This window comes from Corapipo altera, unplaced genomic scaffold, assembly GCF_003945725.1.
Source record: "Corapipo altera isolate COAL_440 unplaced genomic scaffold, ASM394572v1 79, whole genome shotgun sequence".
Taxonomy (NCBI): domain Eukaryota; kingdom Metazoa; phylum Chordata; class Aves; order Passeriformes; family Pipridae; genus Corapipo; species Corapipo altera.
This window is the reverse complement of record NW_020884927.1, coordinates 4,080,588-4,108,533: the sequence shown is the minus strand read 5'-3', so window position 1 is coordinate 4,108,533 and position 27,946 is coordinate 4,080,588. Positions and strand designations below refer to the sequence as shown.

General features: G+C 44.2%; 1 protein-coding gene across 2 annotated transcripts in view; it reads left to right on the top strand.

The window, feature by feature from the left end:
- The window catches only part of ATF6 (activating transcription factor 6), a 77,737-nt gene extending 49,816 nt beyond the window's left edge, over window positions 1–27,921 (top strand). For both annotated transcript variants that reach the window (XM_027658546.1, XM_027658545.1), the window contains exons 15-16: window positions 9,507–9,591; window positions 25,593–27,921. In XM_027658546.1, the coding sequence (XP_027514347.1) occupies window positions 9,507–9,591; window positions 25,593–25,801 (294 nt within the window). In that variant the 3' untranslated portion in view covers window positions 25,802–27,921. The remainder of the gene's footprint in view (window positions 1–9,506; window positions 9,592–25,592) is intronic.
- Window positions 27,922–27,946: the final 25 nt, after the last annotated feature.

Genomic DNA, 27,946 nt, shown 5'->3' with positions numbered 1-27,946 from the left:
AGGGGAATTTCTTTTTATGGGTAGTAGTAATAAAACAATTAATTCCTTTTGGGTCTTACAACTTTGTAAAATCTGCAAAGATAATTGACAGACTCAGCTTGGAGTTACAGATGAACATGCATTTCTGTGCTTATACAGCCCCTGGGAAGGACAGAAAATGGCAGAGAATCATAATTTTCAAATAATTTGGAGCAAACTTTTTTTAATTTTATGATGCTGTTTTTATTGAAAGACCCTTTAGAAGAAAATCTGATCATTATCAAACATAATAGGAGGAACTTTTTCACCAGTACAAGCTGGGATTTTTTTTTTCCTTCAGAGAGGCTCCGAACTGAGTTAGCTATTCACATAGACATACCTTTTCCAGTTTGTTTTGAAACTCAGCTAATTTCCACAAGTAAAACACACACACAAATTTTCAAAGCATTTTCAAGTCCTTAAAAACCTTCTTATATGATTTTAACCAAAACAGTTTACTTAAACATAAAATTCTGTTCCTCACATCCTCTTACTTCGCGTTTAGGAATTTTTTTTTAATCTGCTGCCAAACCAAAATTACATCATAGCAAATGCATGCATTGTTCTTTACTGTCAGGCTGGCAAAGCAGTCCTGCAGACAGGCTTAATTGGCTGGATTTCTGTCCAGTCTCTGTCTTGTGCCCTCCTTGTTCACATGGCCTTTCTTTTTCTTTCCTATACAAATCAAAAAAGACAAAACTACAAGGAAGTTTATGATAGAAATAAAGTCCTAATCGGATGCCTTCACCTCATCCTCCCTTGCATTGAAACTGTCTTTGCTGTGCCTCAGTAACATTTGCACATGCAAGCTTCTGTAACTGTAATTTCCTGGAGCATTCCTTATCCACTGGGGAAGGATGATGGTGTTTCATGCCTCTTATTTAGGATGTGTTGCAAGTCAAAAGTGATATTCAAAAAGCTTGGGCAGAAATTAGTCAGGTTCATCTTGGGTAATTCCAGAATGAGGGATTTGCAGAGTAATGGGGAGCTTGAGAAGACCTGGTAATTTTGCAGCTCTGGTGTCACTTTGTTAACAGGATGTTTTAGCTGGAGAGGTGGTTGTTGGGCCTGTCTTCTGGAAGTGTGCTCATGTTCCAGTTCCTGAAGGGAGACAGGGTGCCTTCTCAGAGGCCACTGGATAGAGTGTACTGTTTGGTTAATAGATACTAGTTAGCAGCATATTTCAGTGTTACCTTGAGGCATAACTTGTATTTTGAATAAAGGGATTGTAAACCATGAAAATTGTAAATTTTAAACCTCAGAAAAACTGAGGAGTATAACAACATTTTCCACCTTTATGTGGCATCTGCTTTACAACTGCCTTTTGTGCACCTATATAACACTTTGCATTATAATCTGTTGTGTATTAGAAAGCTGTGTTGGTCTTTTCAAACCTTGGTGGTGTCATGAGGTACTCTTGCATTTTTATTCTTCCTTTCTCCATTATAACCTTCATCTTCTGCCTTGAGGGAACTGAGTAACATACCAAATGAAACAAAGGGTGGCAGATTCATCTTGGAGGATGTGGGTTCAAACCAAGGAAAGGAATTCATACAATAGAAGTAGACTTGTGAAACTTCTTGCCAGAATGCATTATAGATGCTCTAAATTTACATGTATTCAGGGGAGGACTGGGAAAGTTCATGGAAGAGAACTCTGTGAATACTTGCTAAATATACAGAAGTCACATCTTTGTTAGAAAATCTGTAGAACTGTAAGTGAAAAGTGGCTGGAAGACAAGTGGGGGAAAGTGTCATATCTTTAGACAGTGCTTGTTTCCATCTTAGCAAGATAAATTGGCTTTCCTTGGAGTCAGAGGAGGACAGCATCAGCTCCCAGGAAGAAGCAGGAGTGCCCAGCCCAGGACAGGCAGGAAGAGGAAATCAGCAGCAGTAAAGCTTAATTTGCCTCTAGTCACTGTGAAGAAGGGACCTCTGCTTTTAGTCTGGAGAGATTTTTTTGTTCTAAAGTACAGTCGTATGATGGCTGTTGTTATATTTGGGATCTTTTGGAACTTAAGAGCTACCAGAGAGATGATCTGAATAAATGTCTAAGCCTGAGACACTTGCAGTCCATTTAAAAATCTAAAATAGTCACTTTAATCTCACCTCTGCTTTTTAGGTTCTTTCTAGCCTCTAAGACAATGTAACTAAAATTCAGTCACAAAGGAGAAGGAACAAAAAGTAGTTCTTGCTGTTTGCTGTCTCCATTTGTGAACTGCAGAGACACAGTTCCCAACAGGTCTTTGCATCCTTAGTAGTCTCCTTAACCTTTTTAGTTCTTAATCCAGGAGAGGTCCTTTGCTGCTGATTCTCCTTTACACTGAGAAAACAATCCAAAACTGAGCCCTGCTCAGCATCAGTGCTGCTATTGCAGCAGAGAGCAGAGGAAACTCCTCCAAAGGAAGCTTGTGACAGAGTGAATTTTCCATTCCTCTGAGGTCTCTGGGATTTTCACAAGGCTCTCTGAGTCACAGCGAGGTGCTTTCCAGTTAGTTTAGTTTTGGAGCCCGGACCATATCACATCTGGCAGTAGCACAGTTTACAATAAAAGGCACTAAAGACTTCTTCATTAAAAGGTCTCTCACATGGGAACTAAACTGGATAGCAACTCCCTCTTCTGCAGGGACAATGAGCAGAAAGTGTTCCACGGTGCAGTTAGGTGTTATTTATAAAAATTTGTCTGAGAAAGGCAGAAAGGTGTAATCTTACACTACAGGACATTGTATTCAATGTGGGATTGAGGTATTTCTGGTAAAACACTTAAATAAAAAGCATATCTCATCACTTCATTGCTGTGTGCAAAGTATAGGCTGTAAAAACCACCTGCGCACAGAAACACTGGGATTGGAACAGCATCAGGGTGAAAAGGAACACTTTTGGCAAAAGTAAAAGCACTATTCCCACCACTTTTTGGAGGTTTCTTGTTATGGGACAAACTTCCCCTCCTGCCCCATCCCTCAAAACAGGCTTAAAACATATAAAAGTAATTAAATTCTATGATTAGGAGTTGGGAGTTGAATTCTCAAGTACAGAGTCTCTTCTTTAAGTATGCTGCAAAATCAAACTGTGTTAATGTATGCTAGCTAACCTCAAGTTTAATATATGTAGAACTGGTACACTTTCAAATTAAGTTAAATGGTTATTGTGAAACCCAAAGTAGTAAAGCTACTGGAGCCTCCCAGGGTGGGCTGTCAAGAGCTGGTGCAGAGAGGCTGAGACCTTGTGAAATTTTATTGTGGGTTTTCTGCGGATTCCTTGCTGTCGTTATCCAATCTTTGACCTGCTCCCTTACTCATCTTTACCTGTCATGGATTCCCTGTAAGGATCCATGATGAGGTGAGTAAATCTGCTTGGATTTATAAAGTCTACCTTAAAAAAAACCACCAAGCAAGCAAAAAAACCCACACGTCAACTTTAAAAACAAGGCAAAGTTCATGGTATAATGAGAAGTGTGGTGGCTCTGAGTCACAGTTTGTGTAGAGGTGTTAGCTGGTTTCCTCTTTTTTCTGCTCTTAAAACCATCCCTGTGCTTTTCAGATATAAGGGTCAGACTGAAATGGTTTCAGAGGCACCCTCCCCTCCCCTCTGCAGTTTCTGCACCGTTTAATATCCACTGATAGTGAAGGCAATGTTGCAGCAACTTCCAGCATTTTCAGATGGACCAGTGTTGTATCCAGCGTGGTGTAACCTCAGGACACCATATGGTTGCCATCACCCAAACAAATCAATAGTGAAATTATACAGCTATTTCCTCTACAAATTTGTAAACTTTCATACACATCCTCTTCGAACTGACAGAGGAAACCAGAAACAGATACTCCAAGGCCAGATTCCCGTTTACACCCTGATCTGTACTGTGTGCATTGCAATTTCTCTTCCCTGGAGAACAGCCTCCTTTTGTGTCTGGAAAGCTGCTGAAGTCCAGCTCTGGCTATCCTGAGAATGAAGTTCCACCTTCAGAGGTACCACTTCCCAGTTAGGAGCCGTGTGCCAAAAGCTGCGGTGCTGCTCAGGGCAGGGTCGATGGCCTGTGTAGGAGGTCAGGACAGACACATCACATCTCTGGCAACAATTACTTTGAAATTTTTAAAAAGTGTAAGACCTGTGGTTTATGAAAGATCTGTCAGCCCAGGGGTTTAAAAAGTCCAGCTCCTCAGAGGATCTGTGTTCTGAATCAGTCTCTGAAGTGGCATGCAACTTTTTGGGCCTGGGAAAGCACATTTTTGTTTCACATTCTTTGTATGGCCAAAAACATGCCTCTGTAAAAGGTCCAGGGTCATCTCATTGACTTGAAAGCCCTGAAGATGTTCAGAAAAAATAGGTTTGAAAGACAGTACACGGATTTGATGCACAATTTTTTTTATGATCAAAAAAAGCACTTGATTTCTATCTACTTCATCTTGAGGTCACTAGATGTGGTCAGGTGGTTAATAGATAAGCTGTTAGGCTGTCAGGAGGTGTTGAACACTACTAGAAGTACTGCTGTTAAAGAAAAATGGTACCCCCAAGAGCTTTGGGAAGCTGCCAGCACTTCAGTGGGATGTGGGAAGCTCCTCAGCCTGTATTGGCAGTGGTTGTAATGTGGTCCCAGAATCACAGCATGAAGATTCAGGCTGGAAGGGATTGAGGCATGATTCCCTGGGAGACCTCTTAGTCATAAACAGAGATGAAAAATACCCAGCTACAGTGTTTGTTTACTGTAAGAAGTCCTGTGAAGCTGCTGGACAGGGTGCCCTTTGGCATGCAGAGGCGCCTGGCTATCTGCCCCCTCTGCTCTGGCAATGCCTTTGTTGGTTGCAATATTCTAGCATGTAGCTGGTCTCCAAGGCAATGGTAAAGATCAAATCTCCTCGTTAAGTCAATTGCAAGAACACCACATTAAAGTTTTCCTTTGGTATTTTACTCCAGTCTCCTTGGAGCTTTTATTCCTGTAAAGGAACAAATGTCACTTGTTTTCACAAAGGTTGTCCTTAGTTGGTCAGAGATGGATCTCTTAACGAAGAGCAGGGCTCATTTGGACCTCTTCACCAAGTCTCTGTGGGAAGTGAGGTAGGGGCTGTCTTGCAGGAGTGGAGTCTTGGCTTCCACATGGATCACATCTGTACTTTGCAGGGTACATGTTCCAAACCACTGGGAAGGTCAGGCTTGGTTTGCCCTGCCATAGCATGACAAGCAGTGTTCACACTGGCAGATGTGATAAATGCACTGTAACAAAGGACATCTAAATCAAGTTACGTTAATTATTTTCTGGTCTTTCAATGCTTTTACTCAAGACCTTAGAAAAGGCTTTTGAAAAATACTTATCCATACCTAAGCACAACAACTAAGAAGGTAAGAAAAATCTAGGGGAATTGATTTGACAGATAGTAACCTCTGGGATAGGAGGAAAGACAGCTCATGCTGAGAGTGCAGAGCCTTGCAGGGCTGGAAATCTGTTCCTTTGTGTCCTGTGTCACTTGGGTATCCCTCAAATGCATGCACATTCACTCTAAACATTCCCCATAGCTCTGGTAATATTTTCCTCCATCATAGTCATACTGTGAGGATTAATTCCTTCATGTTTCTTTGAAATGGAGGAGGAGCTCAGTAGATTGCCTGCAGGGAGGTGCAGTAGTGCTCCCAGAGAGATGCCTGTAGCTGAGGGGACATGCATTGCAAAAGCCAAACCCAGCAATATTGCCAATTCTATTAATTTAAAAGCCAGGAGTCCAGCTTATGAAATGATGATAGTTTAAGAAACAAAATGAAATCAAAAAGATCTGTGAACAGCATGTTTTTTCTCTATTTAATGCAACTTCATTGTATGCAGTGGTGATGTTTTATGTCCTTTAACTATGAGTTAGAAACAATTTTTTTGTTTTTCAAATGAAAGTTAAAATGCCTGCATATTTTCGTGTGTCTAGGTAGGAGGGACTTTAAGTACCAAACCACATGTTATGAGGGTCAGGCTGAAGCTACAGGAGCAGCCTGTATATTCTAGCACAGTAGAACAGGATTTCCATTGCCTTTTGCCTTTGGGGGTTAGAGATACATGAGGCTCCAAAGCTTAATCCCTGTTAGAGCCCTGATAACACTGATCTTATATGTAAGAAGCCTCAGAATCCTTATTGCAGTTCCATATGTTGGTGAGTCCAGAAGTTGATCAGCAGGCATTGAATTAGCCAGCAGAGTAAAGATTCAGTCTGTAGGGGTGCCTAATTTCTAAGTGTTTACAGCTCTGATTAACTATATTCTAATAATATTCCTAGATGTTTTGTGGTGGCAAAGACTTAATAGATGTGATTGTTAATCAGAAATTTAGCAAGTAACATCTTCATAATTTATCCCCAGGAAAAAATGTGCTTCAGTATTCCAACTTAATTTAATAAGGTAATGTATTTGTGGCTGGATTTTTAGTTTCTATGTCTGTATCTATTTGTCCATCCCATCTGGCTTCAGTATCACTGAACTGTAGAGATGATCAAAAGCAAAATGAGAATGCTGAAGCGGGGGTCTCATTTGAAATATTGTCTTTCCAGACTGATATTTTTCCAGTCATTCTGCCAGAAGTCTCCATCATCTATTTAAATTGTCGTCTAAGTGCAGCTCTTGGCCCAAGTCAAGGCCATCTGTTGTTGGGTAATAGTTGTGATTTATTCTGCCTCTGGTTGACGCTCATGCTCCTGGGCCAGATGCTGACTTGCAAAATTTGCTTTTATTAATTTTCAGTTTTATACTATGTGTTAATATCACAAATAGCATTTTAATTTTAGATTTTTTTTGTCTAGTGTTTAAAATTAGGGATGAGTAGCAGTATCACACCCCTTTCTGGAATGCAATTCAGCATACTTGAGAACAGGATAGACCATTTCAGAAATACATTCAAACAACGTTTCTAAATGTCTGCTTTCTTCCTAATCAGTAATCTCTATGCTCATTTCTGTTGCATATAAATAATTAGGTATTGCTTTCAAATAAAAGTTTGGGACTCTTTGAAGATTTTTGGACCTTGAGAATATTGTGGGTGGCTAGCTGTAGTGAAAATATCTGTGATAGTCTGCAGCATAAACTTTGCTTTCAGTGTAGAATGAGGGTAGTTATGGAACTGCAAGTTTGGACTGACTGTCAGAAGGACACTCCTGCATATAAAAGATAAAGGTTATTAGGGAGATGAATAAATTTCCCTAATTCCAGATTTTAAAAAATGGCTCTTTGTAGATGGGCAGCTTCTAGGCAATCTGTGCTTCTTGCACAGTAACTCCTGGTAGCAGTTTGGTTTTAGAGCTGATTGGCTTTTTGTGTGTCTGTCTTCTCCAGAGCTGGTGTTGAATCACTGAGGGGTTGTGCAGCAACTCCAAAGCACATTTGAATACAATTGTGAAGCCCTTGTGGTAGTTCTTAATACAATTTTTACATACAGTAAGTAAAAATGCCATTATAAGCAAAGCTAAGCCAGGATAAATTAATGCACCAATCTTCAGATAGGTTAGCAAAAAGTAGCTTTTACTTGTAATGATTCTCAGGTGTTCAGTACTTCTATTTTGCTAAGTAATGATGGTGTGGACTCTCAGAAACATTGAAAAAGGAAAATAAAATAGTATAAGCATTTTTAAGCGATGCTAAAAATAGTCATCAAGTCATGACAAGGGCATTGTTACAAAATGTAGTTGTAGACATCTTATCTTTGGCCTGTTCCCTTGGGAACATTGGATTTCAAGAACGGTTTTTATGTAAAGTTCATTGTCGTACTGAATGTTGTCTTAATCTTAGTGGTTCAAAAGTGAAATGGGAATTACATGTGTGATCTGAGATTTATACCAGAGTGGTTTTATAATTTTGTTACCAAGATGTTTTTTACAGACATTCATTTAAGTAATGTTTTCTTCTCATGGTCAGCCATTTGGGTTTTTGAAAGGGGAAATTTTTGATGGGAAAAAAAGAGAGTGGTATTTCTTCAATTCTGTGTCTACAGAATATCTTGATATATTTAACACCTAACTGTGTGTAACTCAGTTCCCTGAATCTTACACATAACAATGTAGTGTTTAGATATTAAAATGGCAAAAGTACAGTTACCCTGACATTAATAAATCAATAACTGTGTCCTGAAGGAAGTCTGATTCAGTCTGCTGAAAAGATCACCTTGGCCAAAAGTATGAGATGTGTATATGCCTATTCTTATGTGGGAACATGGAATTTCATCCCATGAAATGGGATGGGCCCATCAAACTTGCTTCTGCTTTTTAACAATGTGTCTGGCTCTTGGAAAGCAAAAGGCAGATGTTCTGTTCTGGTTTTAGGGCAGTTACAAAAACCTCTTAATGAGTTGGTGTCCATATATTTGCATGGTTACACCTGCCAGCTTTCATTTTTCTCGGGGACACTAGGAATGAATTGCTGGGATTGGGAGAAGGGCGAACACAGGGGCTGGGAAAATAAACCTTTCCATTAATTCTTGGAGACCTGGAAAAGGTACTTAGTGATTGGCAGGTTTTTGTTTCACTTAGAGCCTGAGTTATAAATTTAAACTCAATTCGACAATTATATAAACAGCCTTTTGTTCCTAATTACTAAGAGAGAGCAAATATACTTCCTTCACAATGCCCACTGCGTGCTGAGACAGTGCAGTGAAGCAAAGTTCTGTCAGGGAATCTAAACTTTGAAAGACATGGGAAGCTTCCCTCATCCTTAGTAGTCTTTCTTTGGTCCAGCTAGATCAGCAAAGCACAATAATATGGGAGGTGCCTGGACTGGAGCTTTTAAGTTCTGTTGATAAGGGAAGAACCATATTTTCCCTTGAGCAATTTGAGTTCAGCAACAGCAAAAAAAACCAACCTGAAGAAAGGCTGCATTTTTCCTTGCAGGTCAGGTCCATATCCTGAGTGTTTCCTGCAGATGCAGCTTCCACAGCTCAGACCCAAGGTAGTTAGTTTGAGCGCTGCTGTCTTACGGCAGCACCCAGGCTCCTCACAGTTGAGATATGATACTAAAGCACAGCTTTACCATCAAACTTCCCTGGGAGGTTTTGTCAGCAGAGCTCATATTTCACACCCCATCACACCTCTGACCAATGAGTCCTACTGCACGATGCATGTGGTGCAGAGCTTGACAGAGACAGCAAGATGACTTAGAGTAAATGGCACTGCAGATAAAACTCCAATTCAACAAAGTCCTCTAACCACATGTTTAAATATTGTTGAAGTCAAGTTAAACTACTTTAATCATATATACATAAGTACTCAGTTGAATGAGGGCTTAATAGTAGTTTCCATCTCTTTCCCCATGATCAAGGCTTTTTCATATTCCACTGCATGCAATAGGGGTTTCTTCTTGGTTACACAGCATGAGCAATTGCTGTGACTTTTGGAAGACTTCCACAACGATATGAATTTTCTAAGCTGTTGTAAATAGTTCTATGTGGAATGCCTGTAACACAGAATGGAAAGGAATTTTCCCAGCTCTGTACTTTCAGAGTAGATTTAACACATCTTTTCCGCTGTTTTCCAGGACCACCTGTTATTGCCAGCCACCACACATAATAAGACCAGAAGGCCAAAGATGTCTATAGTGTTGCCAGCTGTAAACATCAATGGTAAGTCCAAAACATGAAAGAGAATGATAAGAGAACAATTTCAAAGAGATGTGCCTGGAGTGTGCATGGAAAGCAAACTTAGACCAAGTGTCTGTCATTACAGCTTTGCAAAATAAGTGAAACAGGTCATTACTGGGCCTTAGTTGCCAGGGTCCCCTTTGAATCTGGAGTACTGGCAGATCACCAGTGCCTGGTCACCCAGACTATATATGGGACTTGGCCAGTGGTTCTGCAGTGTCTCATTCTGGCTCCTTCAAGAACAGAGGGGGTGCCATCCAGTCTTGATTTGTACAGAGCTGGTTAAGGGTTACATGAACACGATTTAACTTCTCTGACTTGGTGGCTACAGAGATCCCGTTGACCGTAGAGACTGTCCTCATCTTCTCATTTGTGTTCCTCCTACGCCTGCTTAGCAGGGCAAATTCCTTGGCCTTGCTAGTTTGTTAGGATGCTGACTGCTTCCATCGGCTTCCTCAGCTGTTTACCACTCTGTTATACAATACTCAGTGTGAGTGGGACCTCTCAGCACTGCATGGTCAAGATTAATAATCATCATGTTACAGTGCTGCAGGACAGCAGGGAAAACAGCTTTGCAGTGGGGCACAGGCTTATTAGTGCACAGAAATGTTCTTGATCCACATTTCAGTCCCACATGAGAGACAGGACATGGCCTGTGCAAATATATCGTTAATTCCTATGGTGAGGAACTGCCAATTTAAGACATGTTTGGGGCACGGGGTCATTGTCACAGTCATCAAATGCATTGTGAACCCTGTAACAGTATAAACTTTACTTTCTGAGTAACTCTGCACATAATGCTTTTTTAAAATGTCTGTGTTTTACAGTACATGAGAATCATAAACCTAAATGTTATTGTTAAATTGGAGCATGCCGAAAACATTATCTGATGATGCGAATTTCCATAAACTAAGGGGAAAAAAATGAGTTCAGACTTTCAGCATTTTGATAATTACACTTTCCCATACAGTACTGTCGAGTGTGATAATCTGTACAGCTGTCTTAGGGGTATTTTTATTAGATGTATCAAAATTATTTTTGGCATTTATCTGCCTGAAACTCCCTTCTTATGTCTATTACAAAAATCCTTCTCTGGCTGAGCTGAATTATCACGTGCAAATGGGTACTTTGTCACTTGAAGTACAAATGCTATTTCTAAATAACAAAGTATTTCTTCTTAACAGTTTACTGAGTCTTGTTTTACTTGAAATAATTTTTCAGTTGTTGGAGTAAATATAGTTTGGAAAATATGCATCAGAATCTTATCCTTCATTTATTATTTCATTATTACGAAACATTGTGAAATATATTTTCTTGAGTTCTTTGGGATTTTTCTTTGGAACATCAACATAATCCAGGAAATAAAAAAATGTCCAGGGATTTGGGCAGAGATGTCAAAACAGATGAGACACAAGGATAGCATTAAGTAAACAATGGTGTCAAACCCTGATTCCTCTGTGACACCCAGCCAGGTATTAGGAACAAAACTATAAGATACACAAGAAACAGTTGGTAACTTGGCTTGATTTTCGTTTGACTATTGGTAGATAACCTGAAGGAAACTATTTCCTAGAATGTTCTGTCTGGAGAAGAACCCATTTGTCTCCTTTGAGAATATTGTTTCTCCGCCTTATTCTCCCTCTGTAGGGACAGAGCATGTCCTGAACAAGCATCTGGAAGTTAGCTGTCAACAAGGCTATCCTCCCAGCTGTCTAAAGTTCTTTTGAACCCACCTTAATTCTTTGTGCACCTGCAGAGAGTTGGCTGATAGAAAACCATGAGTCTCCTTGGGAGAAATTGGCAAAACTTTCACTGAAAGAACTCGTCCCCTCCTGCCTTTTCTTGTGCCTCAGCCAGATCTCTGTGCAAGAAGGGAAACCTTTTCTACTACCACTTCCTTGCCTTTTCTTTTTGCTGCCACAGCCCTGGCAGAGGAGATGACAGGAATGCAAGTAAAAGGGTCTTTTTTGTGAAACTTCTTCAGAACTTCATGACTTTCTTCTCTGCTGGGTCTTTTTCTGTGTGCTAAAGTTTACCCATGGAGCTGTTTCCAAACATGAAACAGTTGAAAGTGCAGTTGACAAGCAACCCTTTGAATTACTTGGACAGTCTTTTCCCATCAGGATAGATTCTTTTCTGATCACACTTTGATTGCTCTAGTACTTTCTGAGCTCCACTAGAGACTGCCTTAAGCTGACTTGAGCCATTCTCACCACTGGCTGCTGGGACAGGGAACAGGTACAGACAAAGATTAGAAAGTAGAATGAGTTGTCGGCTCCTGTCCTTCATAGCTCTGTGTGGAAGTTCATGACATGGTTCTGCAAGACTGGTCTGGCATTTTTCACCAGTGTACAAGGCAGAGTCAAGTTTACAGTCTGAAGAGGTTTCCTGTGAGGGAAGAGTTGGGGTGAGTCCGACCACTGGCAGTCCTTGTGCTGTACAGGTAGTGGCAGATCTTTGTAGTAGACACGTGCATGCACATGTGTGCAGTCAGTAAGATGGAAGTTGAGGAGAATGACGTTGTACAAGGCAATAACAGTACATGATTAAATTTCAGGATGAAAACTTGATTTAAAGTATTCAGTTGCCGTATGTTGGAAAAGAGTAAAAATGACCATTTCTTGTAGTTTTCTGCCACATGCTTCTTCTCCCAGTCAGCCTGAACCACCCATGCCCCTCTGCAAGCTTGAAGATAAGCTAGACACATCCTCACTGAGGGCATCTGTGCAGGTGCACAGAAATATATTTGAATATTTAAATATATTTAGTGTGTTAACATATGTTAAATATGTTTAATGTAATTTTTTTTTTAAGTATAGGAACTTGTTGCACGTTAGTACAACAAGTCAATCCTCTCCCTCGTGCTCCCTGTTCCTTCCTCCCACCCTGTTCATAGCTCCTTTCCAAGCTTGGTGGGCTAACCCCCAATTCACAGTCAATACTTGCTGTCAGCTCCTCCATTTCTGCCTCCCTAGATGTTCTTGCAGCCCTTTACCCTTCTCCCATTTCCCTGCTGGCTGCTGTCCCTGGCACAGCTCTGCCCTTGGCCCCTGCAGCCAGAGATGCCCAATTCTGACCCACCTCTGCCCGACATCAGAGCCCCCCGGCATTTGTGGACACATAATACTTGCAGAAGATCTGCCTGATGGTACCTAAGGATGTTAGTGTTGGTAAGCCTGGAGGGAAAAAAGCAGAACTGTGGAACCCTAGTCCCACTCTACATGGTTTTGGAGGCACCATTGGTCTGCCTTTTGGAGAAGTTATTCCAAGAAGAAATATCTTGCAGTTTCTCATGGGAATGAAAACCAACTGCAATTTACAGTTAAACTCCAGCTTTTGTTTTCAAGCAAGCCATGTTTGTTATGCTGGATTGCAACTATTATTTTAGAAATCTAACTATGCACTAGAGACCATTTAAGTCTCCAGTAGGTTTCATTCCTAAATTTGCTTTTATTGTAATTCAGAATCTTGTTGGCTCATTACACCAATACCAAACTGACATATAGGCGGTGCCTTTCTTGAAGTTTAAGTGAAACCATCTGCCATTAGCCTTCTATTTATTTAACTGCTGTAAAAAATGCAGTGGGTTATGACATCGATCTTTGGGTCCAAATAATCTATAGAGTACAGCATAGCTAAGCCATTCTTCCTGCCCCAAGCACAAGCCTTTTTTCTCCTGCAAAATGCCTGCAGCTTTGCAGCACAACACACCCCACACTCCTCTCTGCAGCACAGAGAAGTGAGAACATAAGTACAGCCATTCAGTGTTGGAGATTCCATTCAACATTTGGCCCAAGAACCCCTTCCATGAACTCATTTCCCCCTAGGGTTAGGTGAGGTGCTCTCACAGCTTGCTCTTCCTCTTGGTAGGAGCAGCTGTAAATGTCTGTGCAGGTGTGTACTAACCAGGAGTACTGGTGGCCCTAGCAGCAGCAGAAAGACCATAAAGGCCTTTTTACTTCTTGGGATCCCTGTGCAAAACAGTTCCCCGAGCGGGAAAGTCCTTCCATCCTTTGCTCTCTCTAAACTGAGGGTTGGTGTCTGCACTCTCAGCCAAACAAAAGTGATGAGAAAGACCCGATGAGAAAGCCCCTAGTGGAATCTGAGGCTCATTTTCTTGCAACTGGCAACCATGACAGAGTTTAGAATTTTTTACAAATATTCTGGATAGGTCGTCAGTCTAATGTAACCCGGCGGGGCTTGTCTTCAGTCTGCCTTAGCTGTTTGTGTGCCTGACCTTCTATCACTTGTAGGTTTCTGGGTTCTTAAGGAGCCCTGTTCTTTTAAAGGATACATTTTGTTGTGAAACACAACATCAAAATAATCTTCTAAAGGCAGAAGTAGAATGGGATAATGAGTTTTGCAAAGTCCATGTGCTCTATCGTGTCGGCCAACTTCTGATTGTGACCACTTCCCTCAGCTTCCCTTGTTAGCATCCATCATCCTACTGATGTGAAAGACTTCAAATGTGCTCTGAAATAACACACATTCTAATTAAAAAGGTGAATTGGTAAGTGGTAAGGCTTTTTGATCAAAACTGGAGTGATTTCTGACATCAAGCTGCATGATTATTTGCATGCAGCTACAAAGAATGTTCTTTCAACTGACAGCCATGCACAAGCAACTCACAGATGTCCAAGGCTGGTAGCAAACTGTCTGTGAAAAATCCATAAGGCAAACAGAACCCACACGGGCTGAGAAGGAAAATAAAAACTAAAGCTCTTTGGGAAGTGACAATGTTCTGTAAGTTCCCATGTCTTGGGGTTGAATAAATAAAGTCTTCAGCTTCCTCTGCCTTTCAGGGTCAAGCAAACAAAGGATGCCATTTCCGTTTTTCAGAGCAAGAGGCAGAATTCCCAGTCAGTCATTGAGGAGGGTCTAAAACAATACATATCACTGACTGAACAGCAGCTGACTTCCCTCAAGGTTACTGCTTGATGTTTTGGGTAGCCTTCTCTCTCACTTTGAATAACCTCAGAGTGCTTTCCAGGAGGGTAATGGCCCCACCTGTCTCTAGCTGTTGTTGGTTCATTCTTCTCCTTGTGCTTGAAAGCCAAGTCTTAGTGCCTGTGGCTCCCTCTCACAGCTGCTCTCCTTGTCCCCAGGCTGAGAAGCTCATGCCACTCTAGCAGGCACAGAGGACGCATCTCTTGGGTACAAAAGCACGATCCATAGAGATACTGCCCTCATTGTTTCTGCTTTTATATCCGGATTTAGCAGAAAATGCTGAGAACTCAGCACAGCCCTACAGGCTACAGTGCATGAACAGAAAGCTCTGGACATTGTGTATGTGAAGTTACAGCCTGTCTGTGAGATGAAAGAATGGTGGCTGCTAAGGTTTTGTAGGAAAATCACTGATAGTCCTTCAAAGCAGCAAGTTTTCTGAACTAGGATGTAGGAAAATAAATCTGAGAATGTCTCCAATGCTGTAAGACCTTTTGAAATGTTTTGAAACTGCCACTCTTCTGCTTCTTGTGCTGCCAGCTGAGGAATAAAAGTAAATTAGTGAAGTCTGACCAGGGAAAAATCAGAGCCATGGTTAGCTCTTGGTTAGATGTCACTGCAACCACCAGTCACTGAGCCTGGACTGAGAAAGAGGCAGAGTATTCTGTGTCCTGTATGCAGCTATGGACAAGCAGCATGTCAGGTTACTGTGGTTCTCCTGTTATTAGGATGAATTGCTAATGTCACAGATGTATTTCTGCTCTCATGCTCATGTAAAGCTATGCTGCAGAGGTCAGGATTGAAAGGATGGCAGAACATATTTTATTGAGGAATTTTAACGACAGATTTTAGTCATCTTGTAAGATGCTGCTATTCTTACTTCTGTTCTCTTTTAAAAGTGATGTAAAACTGCAGTTTGTCAAAACAGAATACTCCCTCAAACTTTCCTACATTTCTTTGAACATCAGAATTGATCATTGCCTAGACTGAACCTTAAATAGAAGTTTTCAACAGCATTTGTTGTCTTTGAGAGACTGCTCTCCTCAGCCATTGTCTGTTAATATATGTTGTCTTTGACAGGAAGGAGAAGATTAAATTATTCAAAAAAGTATGAAAGAAATCATTCAAGAATCTGTGCACAAAAGTAATGGAATCTGTGTCACTTGAGTTCATGTTTATTTAGTTAGACAGGAAACGATCAAGAAATGAAATCATAAAGGCTTATTCCCTAATGACTTTTCATAACGAGCTGTTTACCTAAATTGCTAAATGAGTAATCTATTTTTATGCATTCAAAATAACAGGAAGGTTATTTCAGAAGATCTTCACTGTCTTTTTGCCCCTTAGTTAATATGAGAAAGAATATCTCATGGGTTTTGATAGAGCAGGCCAAACCCCAGTGTGACTGGTCTTCCCTGAATAGTTAGGATAACTGCTACAGATGGCATTTCCTTGGGAACGCACTGTTCATGAAGGGGGTAGAGAATTAGTCATAAATTAATTGGGCTTCATGCTTAGTATTTCCAGTGCCAGTGTTGAGCTCTTACACCAGATTGGTTTTTCCATATAAATGACGCATTTCTATAAAATTCACAAAGTATCATTAAAAAGAAACCCATGATGTAGGCTGGCAGTACTGATGCCAGCATGGAGTTGCAGAAGGAACCCAGTTGATTTGAACTGAGCGTGAACTGTCTCGCTGCAGAGACCCTGTCTCCTGGGTGTTCGTTGTCCCTGGATGCTGATGCTCCTGTGGAGATATGCTCTCCCACCAGGCTTCAGAGAGCACTGTTCTGAGAGCTGTGCAGCCTATCCTAATTCTGGCCTTGAGCCCAGCCAGTCTGCCTTAATGTATTTTCAAATGTTGCAAATTCAAGATTATGTAATTCCTCTTAATGCGAAATTACAGGTGGCAAACACAGTTTTATGTTTGTGATACATAAAACCAACTCTGGTAGCTCTTTATTTCTGCAGTGGTCTGAAACATAATTATCCATAATGAGTTCACCCTGTAAAACCATGAAAAGCTGCAACAGAGCTGGGAGAGGAAGTTCACGTTTATGAGTTCTGTCTTGAGAACATCACTGGAGTAAACCTAGAGATTAGTGGAAGCACAGCAGTCCCAGACCGTCTGTTTCAGTGTTTGGGTTGCAGTGTCTAAGGAGATTGCTGCCAGTTGGGCCAGGAGGATTTTGCCTGCTCCTCATATTCCGTGTCTGTCCTCCATGCTGCAGCTTCCCTCGCCTCTTCATGCAGTCCTCCTTACCTCTGGCGCTTCCTGGCATGCTTCCTGGGTGTCCTCTGGGCTTGGAAAGTATTTGAAAAATACATCCTGAGCATCTGAAGAACATTTTTGGTCATTGACCACTTGGTTGTAAAGCGTCTGCCTCCATCCTGTCTTACTCTGTAGTAGCTCCAGAGGAAGAGACTGTGGCACAAGTGACTTCTGGGTGAATGTGGGTGAAGAAATGACTGTCAGCCCAAACTGCCCCTCACTGTGGGAAAGGAGGCACCTCTGTTTCAGAGCAGGACTTGTACATTAAAGCTGTAAACCTCCTGTTGCTGTAGCTGGGAGACAGAAGTCTTTGAAAGGGACGTCTCCCTTTATTAGTGTTGTGTGTTCAGACAGGCACTGCAGCAGTTTTATAATTAACTGGCAAATGCATTGAATCAGAGAAGCTCATGTGGAGGAAAGTACTCGCCCCACACAGACAAAAGCTTCACAGAGATGGTATTAAAAATACTCTTCTGCGAGCAAGAGCTGATTGCAGTATCTAAATAAGTGAGGTAACTTTATGTATCCAAGTGAGACAGGTGGAAAATTCAGCTCACTCTCTGGACACCATCCAAACTAGAAAGGCATTTTAACTGTAAGCGAATACAGGCTCTTACCAGCCTTCTCTCTCAAATCAGTGAGACACATTAACACCAGGATACAAGTGATATTGGGTGATAGAGAAGATCCATGTCAATGAAAATGTGATACTTACTCTTGAAAAAAAAGATTAAGTCCAATAGTTAAATTAAATTTATCAGTAAGTGCCTACGACTTGAAATGGTGAAGTACATGCTACATTTCAAAGGTAAGGGCTAAATAAGAATAGGAAAACATATTAAAAGAAAAACAATTGGGATAAAGTGCTGGCAAATGTTATGAAGATTGATTAAAGATTAAAAGCTCACTGCAAAAATCTTTAAAAAGACCCTAAAAATACAAAGGGCTTGAGTAACACATTAAAGTCAATTCATAGAAGTAAGAAGATATCTTTTAAACAATAGACATTGTAGCCAAATGAGGAAATAGGGAAAAAAAGAGGATGATTTCTGGCAGACTAAATGTCAAACCATAAGAAGTCAAGCCAGAAAAAGATACTAAGAAACAGCATGCCTGAGGCATAAAAAAAATAATAAAAACATTTTTCAGAGGAAGCCAGCCAGGGAATCTCTAGGGCCTGTGGAGGATGAAGGTGTAAAAGAGCACTTAAAGTGGAAGTCAGCACTGCTGAAGGGAGGAGCAAAAAGTTCTTGTGCTGGTGTTAACCACTGAGGTGATACAAATATCAGGGGAACAGCAGGTGACAAAAACAGCAAACTTTTAAAAAATGGGTTCAGGAACTGAAGCTGGCAGAATCTGTGAGAGTTGAGTGTGTCCTGGTACATACAAGAGATTGGGACGAGAGCACAGCTCCTGCACAGGAAAGTCCTCCTCAGTGCTGGGGAGATGCCACAACTCCCAGTCCCGCCCTGCTGCACTCAGGGGGAGAAGCCCCCTTGTCTTGGGACAAGCCCTCCAGCCCTAGTTCCTGAAAGAAGCCTTTGCTGGAATGCCTTTCTCCTGTGTGCAGTTTTTTGTGTTGTAAGTGGGTATGTCTGGATTTGCAGGCAGTGTGGGAAGGTTTATTCTTTTTGTGCCTCCCAAGCAGGCATGGGATGGTTCTGACTAAGCATTGCTCTTTCTCCAGCCTCTCTCCTTCACTCCCAAGAGTTTTCTGTGCAGCAAAACTCCTTTGACCCTTGTCTTTCTTTTCTCTTCTGGCTTTTTCCTCTTGTCATTAGCATTGCCACAGCTGGTTAGATTTAAAATATAGTCATTCTGCAGCAATGATACCCTGCCAACAACACATATATTGCACAGCCAGAGCTGTCAAAAATGTTTCAGTTTTTCCAAGAAATACTCTGTCTGAGGGAGATTTAAAGTAAGTGCCTTTGAGGGTCAACACTGGTGATCCTGATCTTCTCTTCCTGAGACGACCATCAGCTCCCTCTGCAAAAGAAGAGCAATCACACTAGGTACACACTGGGCCATCTCCTCTGTAGCTCATGTTCTTTCTCTTAGAGGGAAGTGACTGCAGCAGGAAAGAAGTTTGAAAGGGGAGGTGGGCGATCAGGTGGGAAATGGTTCCTGGGAAAAGCCAGCTTTTCTTCCCTCTCCCTGAGACCTCCCACTCTGGACCAGGTACTGCAAAGCACCATCTGGCACAGATTGGCCACTGACTGCATTGCCCAGAGGTGCTGACCTTTTCCAAAAATCACAGAGTGGTGTAAGCTAAGGGCATGTGATGTTCCTCAGCCACAGCCAGTGCGGATCTCTCCTCTGTCTCATTATTTTCTTAGGAGGCCACAGAGAGCTTGTTTCTTCCAGTTTTTTTGCTTACCTCTCGTGCCTGTATATATCTCCCTTGGATATCCCCTGGCATCAATGTTCCAACAGCTTAGACATGGAGAAAGACCCTGTCTCTTTGCTGTCGGCTCGTGGCTTCTCCAGGTGACTTTGATTCTGTGGATCCAGTATTGCAGACCATGGCCCCTGTTCCTACACCCATATAGGCCCTGCAGCGTGGCTCACAGTCTGAGAGGTGGTCAGAGACCTGGAGACCTGAAATGCCCAAGATCTCCCTTCACCTCTGTCAGGGACTGAGGACAGCTGAGTCCACAGAGGTGAGATCATTGCAATTGCTTTGTTTAGAAATAGTTCCAAGTGGGAATTTGCTTTTAAAAAGAGAAGTTGTTTGGGTCACAATATAACTTTCTCCCTTGCCTCAGACAATCCTGTCTAACAAGCAAATCTGTAAATGTTTTAGGAATCCTGCTGCGTTGTTGCAGTGAGCGTATTTTTAGTCCGTAATGCTGCTTCATTTATATACTTATTTGGTAGTGTATATCAACCCTTCAGATGGAAACATTGTCCAGATGTGCTGGGTAGGACAGTCAGGGCTGCTCAGCAGAGATGAGATGGAAGATTGCAGAAGGGGCAGTGCAGAGAAAGCCCCCTGAGTTATGTTTGGGGACATAAGCTGCAGCCCTTCAACAGGCCAACACCAGAACTGCCACTGCAGCTGGTGCCCTCTTCTTATGAACCCTATACTGCCCTAAACATAAACTCTCTTTTGGGCCAGGGCAGTATAAATCGTGTAATTTGGTGCTAAATCATTCTTACAACCAGACTTTAGCATCATCAGCTCAGCCCAGCTAGCATAAAGCACCAGGTACTGGAGCATGTCTGGTGGCTCTTTGAAAGTTGCCTTGATTCCTGCTGGTGTGATGGAAGAGGCTCCAAGTGTAAATTAACACTGACACAGACTGTCTTTGGAATCTGGTGTGGCAAAGCAAACTTTCCCATTAGAAGGAATAGTGGAAAGTGTAAAAGGTGTGGGTAGCTGTTCAACAAAGATTTTAAGAAAGTTGGTGGATGTTTACCATCTTATGCAGAGGTGATTCCCTGACACCTATTTTGACATCAACTAAACTGGTTCCATGGATAGCAAATTCACTGTATGCTATTGTCCATGAGGAGGGGATGATTCTCTAGCCTTAGTGACAAAGACAGGTAGTTAAAGATGAGGCAAGTGATTTCCCTTCCTGTATCTTACCAGAAGAAGTGAGGACATGTAGTCCAGATCTGTGTGATTGACAGTACCTTAAGTGTGTATTCAGTGAGCACAGTAGATACAGAGCTGGGCAGGTTCTGACCTTTTTTACAAGTCACCAACTAGGAAACCACCCAGTAGGTTATCTACTGCAAAGGCAATAGGGGCCTTAGAAAAGAGTCTGAGGATTGGGGTCATCAGGCCCTGAGTATTGGGACCAATACAGAATATTTTTTTGTAATCCACTGAGGCACTGCCCAGAGTAAGATAAAATTCATAGTTGTTCTGGTAGAATAAGGCTCTATAAATGTACCTAAAGCGTGAGTGTGCCTTCAGAAAGCTGTAAAGCTTTTCCATAGTGTTTGGTTACAGCTTGAAACACTCCAGCAAGCTCAGGTGGCCTTTCAGGGGAGCTCTGTTTCAGCCTCTGGCTGCAGTGCAAACTACAGTTTTCAAAATGAGCATTTTCCTGCAGCTAAGCTTTCTTGGGAAGGTGTATGTGAGTGGGAAAGGGTAAATTACCAGAATTACATCTTCTGTCTTATGACTGTGTCCATAGGGCCAAACAGCCCAATGATATGTGTAAAGTTGAAGTCTAGAGAGGCAGTTGACATCACCATTTGTTCTGACTTAGTGCATTACCTGCCTTTCAAGCCCTCTACCTGTCTTCTGCCTTTCCCTAAGACAGCATTTCTTGTAGAAGTAGATGCCTGATCTCACAGACATTTAAACAGTCAACTGATGGATACATGTCAGTGCTACTGAGGGAAGAAAGGGGTCTGGTTCTACGGCCTTTCTAATAAGACAGTTTTGAAAATCTAATGCTTCAAATATGAAGACAATCCTCCATCATCTTCAGTAATTTATAACAGTAGTTAATACCCTCAGCTTTATTTTTTGGTTTTGGTTTGGACCGCAGACTTCAGCTTTCATCTGTGGGATCTGACAACATGGGTTTTTATAAGGGGAGTTGCCCTAGACCCTGGGGAGCAGCACTGGGAATTAGGTTTCTGTTTCCTAGACCAAGCTCGTGCTGGGAGTTTGGTACAGCCCGTGAGAGCCAGTGAGGCTCTTTGGGAAGGTGCAGTCAGAGCAGCAACGCTTGGCACAACTACCTTTGCTGTTAATTTGAAATAGTCAATCATCTGAAGCATGGCTTTTAAACCTGTTAACAAATAATTAACTGCAATGCGGTCTCTTGGCACAGCAAGGATAGCTTCTTAAGCCTGAGGCTGTACCATGTGAGAAAGTGTATGTTCTGAACTTCAAAGAGGAGCAATAAATCTATTTATAAATCCAGACACCTCTACAGGAGATCCGTTCCTGTGTTTTCACTTACGTAATCCCACAAAACATCAGTCATACGTAATTCAATACAATAAACTTTGGAAATCACTCAGTGTCAGCGTTGCTCTGGGCTATTAGGCAGCCCTGTGTAATGCACACTGGCAGTGCTGACCTTCCAACCAGCAAAGAGCAGCAGGCAGCAGCCTGGGGCTGTCAGCCCTGCTTCACAGACACCCCTGTGCCCCCCTGGGAGGTGTGATGGGGGCATGCTCAGGCAGGGCAGTACACACTGATCTGAGCACTGGTTGTGCACACTGACCCCTGCAGAGACGAGCCACACGCAGCTGGTGAGCTCAGCACCCAGCATGGACACTCTGGAAAACCCGCCTTCTGCTCCACTGGTGTCTCCCAGATGTTGGTACTGCTGGATGGCCCCGTGGGAGGGGAAGGAAAGAAAGCCTGACCAGGCTTTTTTAAAACATCTGACAGAGGAATGACCAGGAAAAATTGTCCTATTCTGTGATATTGCCCTCTTGCTCACAAGGTCCCTTGTGCTGGTCTGGGTCCCCCTGTGTCCAGAGGTCTCTCAGTATAGTGGCCTTGCCCAGTGTCACCACATCGCCCAAGAACAACAGCCAGGTCAGGACGGTAACGAGGCACAGTTAATTCTTTTGAGAGATCACATTTTAGCTTTTTTAAATTCATAATCTGATGAAGAAATTCCTCTAGATCCTCAGTGTCAAGAGGGTTACACAAGACAGCACAGCTCCAGTCTTGAGCAGTCACCTGCACTCCCAGAAAGGCAGGAGCAACTTCAAGTATCTGTGCAGAGCAAGGGTTAGGTACCCCATATCTTGATGGGCAGGCAGTCATCCAGTCTTTCCTTAAAAACTGCCAGTTTCGGAGATCCTCTGGTCTCCCAGGGTACTTTCATCCAGGGCTTGTGTTTTGTTATCATCACAAACTCGGTCAAAGTTAAACCTGTTTCTCTTGAGTGGGGCTGATAGTTTCTAGTCCTGTCATGCTGTTGGCTTATGCACAGTGATGCTCTGCAGTCCTCAAGCTTTTTCTGCAGGGCTTCTGCCCAGCCCCATTTTTACTTATGTTTTCCAGTTCTCTTGAGCATTGTACTTCCCTCTGGCCATGGTTGAAATGCATTCTGAAGATTTTGGACAGCCTCTCTCTTTTATCAAAACTGCAGTCTCATCCAATCCAGCCACTCCAAAATGGTTGAAATCTCTCCAGTTTAGCATCTTCCAGAAATCTTATAAGTGTGTTCTCTGTTCCTCATCCAGATCATGAAGCAGTTTAATGGCATCGAACTCAGGACAGAGCCATGTGGAATCATTTTTTGCAATGACATTGAGCTAGTCTTCCCAAACAAGAGACTGTGCTGCATTCAGGTCACGTTTGCCTGTTGTTTTGCTGAGACCATCACAGACCATGGATGTTCACAGAGCATCAGCCTCTCCACCCTCTGGACTGGGGTGGGCCAGGCAGGGCTCCCCATAGAGGCCAGGCATCCTCAGGAAATCCCCAGTGGATTTCCAGACCACTCCTTGAAACAAAGCTGGTCCAGGCACCCAGCAGCAGCATCAAGTAACTGCTGTTTCTGCAGAACATCCCACCTCCTCTTCTAAGTCAGTTTGGAGCTAATGGTAATGAAAAAGGCTGCTGGAAATGCTTGTAGTGGAAATTGAGCCATTCCTGCTACTGCCCTCATCCCTGCGAGATTAAATCCTTTGCAGAGGCTCCCTGCAGCAGCTCATCATCAACAATACCTTCACCCCAAAAAGGGAAAGAATCAGATGCTTTCTTTAAACCTGCCTGTAACTCCTGGGCTAATTCACAGGCCCAGGGCAGGATTTAGGCACTTTGTGAATGTCTGAGTTGGGGGAGTGTGTCCCCTCCATGCCTGCTGGCCAGAGAGGCTCGTCATGAGCGTGATTATTCCCAACTGTGGTAGCCTAAGAAGACACAGCACCTCTTGCCATGGGGGTAGCAGGACTATGGCTTACTTAATCGTGGTACAGGTAGTCACAAGGGAGCCTGTGTCAGTGCTGGGAGAAGCGGGATCCCAGCTGTCCAGAATGGGCTGAGCTGGTTCCCGTGCTCCCCTCTGCCACCCACGTGACACAGCTCCCTCTCTTGCATGGGCTGCTCCTGGTGTTGCTGTTCTCCTCTGTCTTGTGCAATGCCCGGGAACCTAATGATAGCCTGCTGTGCTGGCTGCTGTGGGCAGACACAGGAAACTCTTCCCTGCCTTACCAAGGGGTTTTCCTGGTCTTGGCCGCTGTACCATCCCACCTCACCCACTTGAGGCTTTGGAGCACTGTTTCTCACATAGCTGGGGTCCCTGGGGTCCTATCGACTGCAGCATGAGGCTGAGGAACTGTGTCTCTAGGGGAACCCATCTGTTCCCATTTGCTGTCTCCAGGCTCTTTGCTTCCCCTCATGCCCCTCTGTTCCCCCGTGCAGCCCCCTGTCCTGAGCAGCACCACCAACCCCCTCTGCTCTCTGGTGCTGGGTCTGTTGGGTGGGAACTGAGAGCACATCCCTTTGGGTGTGCTGAGAGAAAGGGTGACCTGGAGGGATGGCCCTCCTGTGGGGGGATCAGCTGGGGGCACAGCATCTGAAGTCACAGCAGGGCTTTATCAGCAGCACGGCATACAGGAGGGAGGAGGAGCTTGTCAGGGTTTTTGGGTCAGTGGCACAGAGACATGCACAGCTGCTCCTTTCTTCGGTGTCTCGGTGGCACATACAGAGCATTTTCCATTTCATTTCTTGCAGGTGGGAGCTTTGATTTCCCTTGCAGGCTCTCAGCCCCCTTAGCAGGGGTTTGCTACTGCTTTTCATTTCTATACCAGACATACTTGATCTAATGGCTTCTACAGGTGGCGTGGGGTACAAGAGGGTCCGACCATGGTTGTCAGCTGTCATCCAAAGTCAGAGTTAATCCAGGAAAACAGTAAAAATTAGTAATGTATATTGCATTCCTCCAATCCATGCGCTTTCCATTAGGTGATCTTCCATCCTCCTTAGCACAGAAGGAGAACCCTGCCAATGGCAGTCTTCTGACTCTGAAAGGCAAGGATTAGTCGTGCCTGGAAAGCCAAACTTGCATTCCTGGGCACACTGTCTATGCAGGGAGTAGTCTCCCACCTTTAAATCCAGGCAGCAGATGCTGGCCATGTGCACAGCCTCTGCCTGTAAGCCCAGGAGCTTCTGCAGCAGCAGATGTGCCGGGCCTGGGGCCACACTAGGGTGATGCAGCCAGGGTCCCTTGTGCTGGTCTGGGTCTCCCTGTGTCCAGAGGTCTCTCAGTATAGTGGCCTTGCCCAGTGTCACCACATCGCCCAAGAACAACAACCAGGTCAGGACGGTAACAAGGCACAGTTAATTCTTTTGAGAGATCACATTTTAGCTTTTTTAAATTCATAATCTGATGAAGAAATTCCTCTAGATCCTCAGTGTCAAGAGGGTTACACAAAGTGAAACATTCAGCTTTCTTAAATAAACCTTATCTTCAATCACCCCCACACTCTAGTGGCTCAAGAACAACAGTTCTGTAATAAATGTTGTACAGCGCAAACTCCACCGGTAATTATGTGCAGATGAAGGAAGGGAAAATAAAAGACATATTAGTTTCTAAGTGTGGCTGCACATGCTAAGTGTGACCTGGGCCTTTGAGGTGTCACAAGCAGGCTGGGGCCATGTTGTGTGAGATGGAGCTCCATGTGTGGAGCTGTATAAAGGAAGGGAGTTCTCCCCCTCCAGCTCCTGCTCCAGACAAAAAAAAAGGTCCAGAAAGCTCTGCTTTTGGCACTTTTGGGTCATTAGCTTGCAGGGCTAACTCTCACCTTATTTTTATCCTTACTTTTGCAGAGAATGTCATCAATGGGCAGGACTATGAGGTGATGATGCAGATTGACTGTGAAGTGATGGACACCAGGATCCTCCACATCAAAAGTTCATCTGTCCCTCCATACCTCCGAGAGCAGCGCAGAAATCACACCGACACCTTCTACAGCTCGTCCCCCTCCGTCCCAGAGATGCCCCATGCCCTGAGGGCCATTGTCAAATCCCCACAGTAGCTCCTGGTTTAGTGCACAGCCAGTGCATCCAACATGCAGCAGGTCCTGCCGCCAGACTGAGCCCTTCCCTGGCAGGGCCCTGGGGCTCCTGGCACATGAGCACAGCAGGGGCAGTCCCCCTGAGCCCATTCCTGTGCCTGACCCTACCCAACCACCACATCCTGTCCAGGGATTATGCAGCTCAGCCCTGGGGGCCCCATGCAGCAGTGCCTGGTGCCAGAGGTGTGGGTGAGGCACCACTGCAGTCCTGGGGTCAGCATCAGCAGCTGGTGCCCAGGGCTGGTGTGGGGGGCACACGGGCCATCCCTGCTACTTATGCATTGTCCAAAACTGTAGGTTGTTTTCAATTTTTGTCCCTGTTAGGCTGCCTCCTGAGGTGGTGTGCTGAACCCTGATGTCCTGCCCAGAGACATCACAGCAGACGCCCATGCTTGAGATCAGGCTTCTCTCCCTGCAGTGTGCGATGGGCAGCAGCAGGAAGCAGTGTCCAGCTCCCAGCTGCAGGTGCAGGGATTGCTGCAGCCCTACACCCCATGCTGGGCCAGCCACCCAGCCCTGGTCTTGCACCCCAGGAGCATCCCTCTTCTTCCAGAATGGCTGTGCTGGGCCTGACCGGGCAGCCCCACTCCACATCAACCCCCACAGCTGCCCAAATCCCTGCCTGTGCAACCTCCCTCGCTGGGGAGCCCTGGGATGCTTCCCAGGGCAGCAGTAGTAGTGCTGTGGGGCAGCCCAGCCACTGCCACCCAGGAGGTGGGACCCTACACTTACAACTAAAGCACCACAGCCCACACTGACAGGGCAGTGCACACCCCCCACACCTCCTCAAGTCTGTGCACTCTCCTGCACACTGCTGCTGTCTTCCCCAGCCCACGTGGCTGCTTGGCTAAAGGCTGGGGCTTGGCCCAGGGGAGGTGATTTAATGCAGCAGATGCATTTGCAAAGTTTTTGGTTTCTTGGGTTTGGTTTCTTTTTCCTGTTTTTTGTTTGGGTTGTTTTTTGTGTGTGCTATTTAATACTTTTCACTGCTAACAACAGCCTGTGGAGCAGCACTGGCCCCGCTGGGGCAGAAGGGCTGCTTCAGTTCAGAGGGACACAGTCACAGCACCTTCCTCCTGAAACCACACACACGTAATGCACACTCAGCCCCACACACCCTCTCTGCCTTCCCAGCACTGACAGGCACCTGCCAGGCAGTGGGGGGTTGTGCTGTTTGCCCCAAACATGGAGCTGCAGCCGACTGCTGCTGTTCCAAAACCAGTGTGGAGCTGTGTTCAGTCTGTCCCACGTTTGCCGGCCGAGCCCCAGGCCGGAGCTGGGCCGAGGAGCTGGGCACTGAGGTGCTCAGCCGGGATGAGAGCCAGCAGAGCATCAGCCTTTCATAATGACTTCAGCATGTTACAGCATTTTTCTTCCCCTTTACAGTTCACACAGAAGATGATGGGCTTCAGTTTGCCAGCCAGCTGCCTTCCCTTCATGATCTGAGCACTGACTGGCTCGTGTGGGGTTTTTAACTATGAATATTATTATTAGTGTGTGTGTGTGTGGCTGTTAGGAAATAAAAGCTGATCCAGCAGCAAGACAAACAGCTCCAGGGGCAGTGAGGAGGAGGATGAGGAGCAATACACCCCTGTGAAGTATGTGCCTTGCAACACCATGGAAAAACTTTGCCCTTTGCCACGTACTCGGCGCAAGCTGCGCAGGCCCCCCCATCCTCTCGGCGCTCGCGCGGCTGGGAAGCAGCCGGGCTCGGCAAGGGGTTTGGCTGCACTCCTTGCACCAGTTCGTTTTCCTGGCCCCGGCCCCACCTGACTGTGGGCCAGCTCACACAATATTCAAAAATAAAAACCCCAGCAGTGCCCCAGCCAGAGGCACACAGCTCCCCTGCAGTCCCAGGAAGGGATGGCTGACTGCTGTGGGGGGCATTTACTGGGTTGGCACAGCCCAGCACGTTGGGAAGGGCTGCTGGTAGAGGCTGGGGGCTCAGGACTGCTACAGCACTGCATCCTCAGTCAGCACCATGGGCTCCAGTGGTGGAGAGCATCTCTCATCCTGTGTAGTTCTGTTCTTTGTGTCCCTGGCACTGAAGGCAATAAAATCCTTCTTTTATTTATTATTAATATTCGTTGTTATTGTGCTTATTAA